We start from the raw sequence: 6,000 nt of genomic DNA, 5'->3' as shown, positions 1-6,000 counted from the left end.
GCATCGCCCCTCGTTTTCATCCCAAAGGCTAACGGTGAATTGAGGTGCTGCATCGACTTTAGGGCATTGAATATGATTACTATCAAGAACCAATACCCGCTCCCCTTAATTCCTGTGTTACTGGAACACGTACGGCATGCATGCATTTACACCAAACTTGACCTCAGAGGGGCCTACCATCTCGTCCGCATGCGAAAGGGGGATGAATGGAAGACGGCCTTCAAGACGCGGTACGGGCTGTTCGAAAATCTAGTGATGCCCTTTGGGCTGTGTAATGCCCCAGCCGCTTTTCAATTCTTTCTAAATGAAGTGCTGCACGACTTCCTGGACATCTTCGTAGTCGTATACATAGATGACATTCTTATCTACTCGGACTCATTAGAAGACCATATTCCACATGTAAGGAGAGTCCTGCAGGCCTTACAAGACCACCATCTATTCTGCAAGCTCACGAAGTGCGAGTTCCACGTCCAAACGGTAGAGTTCCTAGGAGTGATGCTCACCCCCACAGGTCAAGTCATGGCCGAGAGAAAGGTGCAAGCAATCTTGGACTGGCCTCGCCCCAAAACCATCAAGGACATCCAAAGCCTGTTGGGCTTTGCCAATTTCTATTGGCGGTTTATAGGACATTTCTCCAACCTAGTAGCTCCTCTCACCCGGTTAACCAGGAAGAACACTCCTTTTGTATGGACAACGGAAGTACAGGAAGCTTTTAAACAGCTAAAAGAAGCCTTCACCACGGCACCTGTCCTGGTACATGCCAATCCTATGTTGCCATTCATCATGGAAGCGGATGCCTCCGACATCGCAATAGGGGCTGTGCTTTCCCAACGTCATGCTACCACAGGATATCTCCATCCTATCGCTTTTATGTCCCGGAAGTTGAACACATCAGAACAACATTATACCATAGCTGAAAAGGAGCTATTGGCGATCAGGGATTCCTTCCTGGAATGGAGACATTGGCTTATGGGGGTGTCGCACCCAGTCACAGTTTTTACGGACCACCGTAATCTTCAGTATATGAGAGCAGCCCGACACCTAACCCCGAGGCAGCTAAGATGGATGCTGTTCTTCGCAGAATACCGCTTTGTTATCACCTTTCGTCCAGGAACGGATAATAAAAAAACGGACGCACTCACGCGCCAGGAACAGGGGGCTTCTTGCGGAATACCTACAGAGAGGGCCATCATTGAACCCAGCAAAGTGCTAGGAGTGGTCCTAACCGAAGACTTTCTTCGGAAGATACAGAAAGGGATACAAACCTTCCAATGGAAACAATGGTTCAAGAAACATCCGGAGTGGCGCATTCATCGGGGCATTCCCATAAGAGGCAAACAGGTGCTTCTAGCCAATAACGCCCTAAGGAAACAAGCTTTAACCTGGTGACATGCACTTCCATGTGCAGGCCATATGGGAACCGCAAAGACACTGGAAACCATGCTGAGACAATTCTGGTGGCCATCTATACGTTTGGACGTATCCACTTGGGTAAAAGACTGTACCACCTGCATGCAGATGAAAACAGACCATAGACTGCCACAGGGACTGTTACAAACCATGCCTACTACTGAATTGCCGTGGGAAAGATTTTCTGTGGATTTTGTTGTAGGACTTCCTAGGGATCAAGGAAAGACCGCTATCGTAGTGGTTATAGACTATCTGACTAAGATGGGCCATTTTGTTGCATGTACACAGGCCCCTTCCTCCGTCCAGTTGGCACACATACTTCTAACCCATGTTGTTAAACTCCATGGCCTCCCTAGAGTCATTGTTTCGGATAGGGGCGCTCAGTTTACTGCGGGGTTTTGGAGGGCTTGGTGCGCTAATTTGCAGATCACTTCTTCCCTCTCTACAAGCTTCCATCCCCAAACTGATGGTCAGACCGAGAGGTTGAACTAAACTCTCAAACAATACTTGAGATGTTTTGTGGACACCACCACTGATGCCTGGGTTGATTGGTTATGGACAGCTGAGATAGCCTATAACAACGCGATCCACACCTCTACTAAACTCACGCCCTTTTATTGCACTTATGGTTTCCACCCACGTTTTCTTCCTTTTCTTCTACCTTCCTCTGTGACCAGACTTCCGGAATTGCGCAACAGGTTGCTGTTGATGCGCAAAACCTTTACTGAGGCTCGTAAGCATCTGGATAAGGCTAAGGCAGGCTACGAAGCACAGGCTGACAAACATCGTAGGCCTGGGGAAGCATACCAACAGGGGGATTGGGTGTGGTTGTCCACGAGAAACATCAAGTTTAAGAAACACAGTGTGTTCAACCCCAAGTACATTGGCCCCTACAGAGTGATAAAACAAGTCAACCCTGTTTCAGTCAAACTGCGATTGCCTGCCCATTTCCGAATACATCCTGTGTTCCATGTGTCTCTGCTGAAACCCTCTACTCGTCCAATGAAAAAAGTCCCTGTTCCTATCTGGATGCAGCATGAAAGGGAATACGAGGTGAAGGGGATCCTGGATTCCAAAAGGGTGAGGGGGAAGGTTTGGTACCTGGTGTCTTGGAAAGGCTACGGCCCGGAGGAGGACTCATGGGAGCCCCAGGCTGCTATTCACGCTCCCCGGTTTCTGGCTAGATTCCATCGCTTGCACCCTGACATGCCTTCTGGCAGACAGTGAATATCGGAAGAGGGATGTTCTGTCATGCTTCGGTCACCGACAATCACTGTCTGCCGTCGGAGTACGGGAACAGGTAGAACTACATTACCCAGGCTCCTTGCGGGGCACGCAGCACGTGAGCGGCGTCATCTCCGCAGCCGCAATATCATGGTGGCGACCGGAGAGGAGATTGCCGATAATTCTCTGGAGACCTGTGTTGCTGGCGGATTCCGGCCAGCGGCTCTATCGTAGAACCACGGAGAGGCAGAAAGGGTGCACCTGCACCAACCAAAAGATCGCTTCCGGCCGGGTGATATCACTCGGTGTTTCTTTGCCCGCTCTGAGTATTCCGAGAGCGGTGTTTTGGGCGACTGTGGATATCTTTGAGTCCAGACCGCTTCCTCTGTTGGAGGAGACTGTGATTTCCAACGGTCTCATGCAGAGTTGAACCGGGTCTGGAACTTCGTTCATGAATCAGACTCCTTTGTTGGATGAGACCAGAAACTCGGTCTCGTGCAGAGAAGCTGAGGGTATTAAGCAAAGAGGTATTTGCTTCAGAGGCTTTCCAGTGTAATCTTTCCCACTGGGATAAGGCCATAACTGTTGGTTATCATTTTGTTACGAACTGTGTCAAAACACGAAAACTGTAATGCGTGCCAATGTGAGTACAACTGGATGTGCACTTATCTTGGAACGCCTTTCTTTATGTTGACCTTTGTGTTCTTGGGATACAAGACTCCAACATTTTCTTTGTTTATATATTACAGGAGAGAGTAGGGGGGCCAGTACTCACGGAGTGATAAGGTTAAGCAACGCACCACTGTTACTATGGTATGCACACACCCTGTATGATATTCTTGAAGCGTGATGCCTGTATAGTTAGCTGAGGGTAACATTGTGTTCTTTGTCTTTTGTGTTGCCTCCATAGTGTGTGTAGCGGCCTTATACTGCTCTCTTCTCTCTTCTATGGTTAAAGCACAACGCATTTTGCTTTTCATGTGAGGGGAAGGAATAAATCGCGGTAACACTTTAATTGTATATACTGTACTTAGTAGAGTGGTATTTACGTTTGTTTCATTCTTTTGTCTCCCACAAGATCTCCCTCCCCGCTGTCTCCTTCCCTCCCCGCGCCCCTCGCTTGATTCCCTCTAAGTCTTTGTTGGTTCACGAGCCAGATTTGGGGCAATCTAGAGGTTGGCTTCTTAAACTACATCTGCACCATCCTGAGGATCGAACGGTGGAGCCTGACACCTATTATGAGTATGCTCCTTCACCCATGTTAAAGGGGGGGAGCCCAGGCATTCTATTACTGGTTAGCAGGGGTAAAGTGCACAGAGTTCTACAGCAAAAATCTGGGTGTATGCCATAAGAAAAATGCTAATTTACTACATTGTTTAAGTAGTTTTTTTAGCATATAACAGTAATTCAGTGTAGTTTGTTTTATAGTTAAACCTGTCCACAATGGTGGTTAACAATCAAGTAATCAGCATTCAACTTAGTGGAGAGCTTTGCTGCTTTACGTGGCGCATCGCCCACTACCCTCACATTGAAAATCCAATATTATATCTCTAGGAACATGTGTAGCTGTAACAATTACATTGTATTCCAATTAATTATTAAAGATATGAGATGCTTTTATTTCCCAAGAAATGCCCGATTTCGTTCTTGAGTGAAGTCTAAAGTTAGCATTTGACACCTTAGCTATGAAATATCAAACTATTACAATGTGAATGAATCCCTTTGGCATATTTTTTCTATCAGGTCTAAAACTAAGATATTATCAAATGAAAGCTCGGGCATTTTATGTCCATTAAAAACTAAACATCTGCTTTGTAATGCAACCACTACCGAAATGTAACATCACTTTCATTTTAATCGCAGTACAAATTCACTAGCCAATTTTATGTCACTAAATTCCCAGTTTTGATCCATTCTAAGCAATATTACACATCAGCATCCCAATTTTGATTCGCCCTAAGCAGCATTGCACTCAGCATTTGCCATGCCCAAAGGTAGTCTTTGTAGCAGTCTTGATAAATACACAAACATTTCCTAATGCTTTCTCAGTGTCATACCACTTTTTCTGCAGGCAAATAATCTTGGTATCACTTTTCAAGTCGTGCTTTAAGCTTTTCTAAATGATTTCAATTACAAGCTATAATACATGAACAAAGAGAGTGCCCTCTATTGAAACTGTAATCTAATGGTTAACTTCCTGATGTGCCTGCGAGAGCTGCTGAGACCAAGGAAAAGAGAACATTCTCACCACCATACATACAGTGATTAAATATATATGGTGTTACAGCAACAAATCGTGTTGCTTTTCCCATCACACACAAACTATGATTTATAATAAAGCAACTGCACACATTTGCATACCCTGTAATAATGTGTCATTGGCCAGGAGCTGCATCGGATTGTATCTTTCAGCACCAGTTGTGTAACCAATGTAGTTTAACAGGGACAGCTTAATCCAGTTTTCCGCCGTGCTGACCTCTCCCGTCCCTTACCTTTTCTTAAAACGCCACACACCCCCATGTCTGTGCTGTATTTTCATCACATTCAACTTCAGATGTATGTATTTACTGCACATTCCCAGTGGCGCGTGAAGGATTGCTAGTGCTATGGTAAGTGTTGAGACGGGTTAGGGGCATGATCAGGGTTGGGTTAGGTTTAGGATAAGCCCTAGGGGTAGAACTAGTTATACGGTAAAAGACCATGATAATGTGGAGATATATCTGTACTGATGATGTAGTGATGTCTAGGTAGTGACAAATTATAATATATGCATAACTGGTCCAAGTAGTGTTAAGCTGATGCAATGGTTTCTATGTAGTGTCATCCGAAGGTACTGAAGAAACCGGAATGGTTAAGTTTAGACCATAAACTCTCACCTCTTCTACATATATGGATGCCATGACTATGCAAAGGATGGTAATACAACATATTCAAACAACTCAAAACATTTCACTAGCTTTTACATTTTAGAGGCATCATACTTGTACTGGCACATGGGAAACTCTTTTAAGTGGCCAACCTCTACCTATTGTTTTAAACAACAATGTCCATATAGGTATTTTTGGAAAGGAAATAGGACTATGAGTGATATCCACTATGTAAAACAAAATTAACCATGGCACATACTAATATATAAATGTCTACTTTTGAGGTCTATCATCAAGGACATTTGTTATTTTACTGTAAAGACTCAATTTTGATTTGCACTGCTTCAGACAAAAAAGGAACTGTGAAATTTGAGAAAAGGTAGGGCCTGAATGTCCTTTCATGTGTAACACATCTAGGGGTAGATGTATCAAGCCTTTCGGCCTTTGCAAATCGCAAAAGGCTTTTTTGCACGTTTTGAAATGTATCACAAAAATCACA

At 44.7% G+C, this 6,000-nt stretch overlaps 1 protein-coding gene across 1 annotated transcript in view; it reads left to right on the top strand.

Annotated features, from left to right (window-relative positions):
• Positions 1-2,118: 2,118 nt before the first annotated feature.
• The window catches only part of LOC147709274 (uncharacterized), a 99,043-nt gene continuing 95,161 nt past the window's right edge, over positions 2,119-6,000 (top strand). The window contains exon 1 of the mRNA XM_086925921.1: positions 2,119-2,490. Within this exon, the coding sequence (XP_086782047.1) occupies positions 2,119-2,490 (372 nt within the window). The remainder of the gene's footprint in view (positions 2,491-6,000) is intronic.

Source organism: Lissotriton vulgaris, chromosome 6 (genome assembly GCF_964263255.1).
Source record: "Lissotriton vulgaris chromosome 6, aLisVul1.2, whole genome shotgun sequence".
Lineage (NCBI taxonomy): Eukaryota > Metazoa > Chordata > Amphibia > Caudata > Salamandridae > Lissotriton > Lissotriton vulgaris.
Note: the sequence above shows the minus strand (reverse complement) of the source record. Positions and strands in the feature narration are given on the sequence as shown.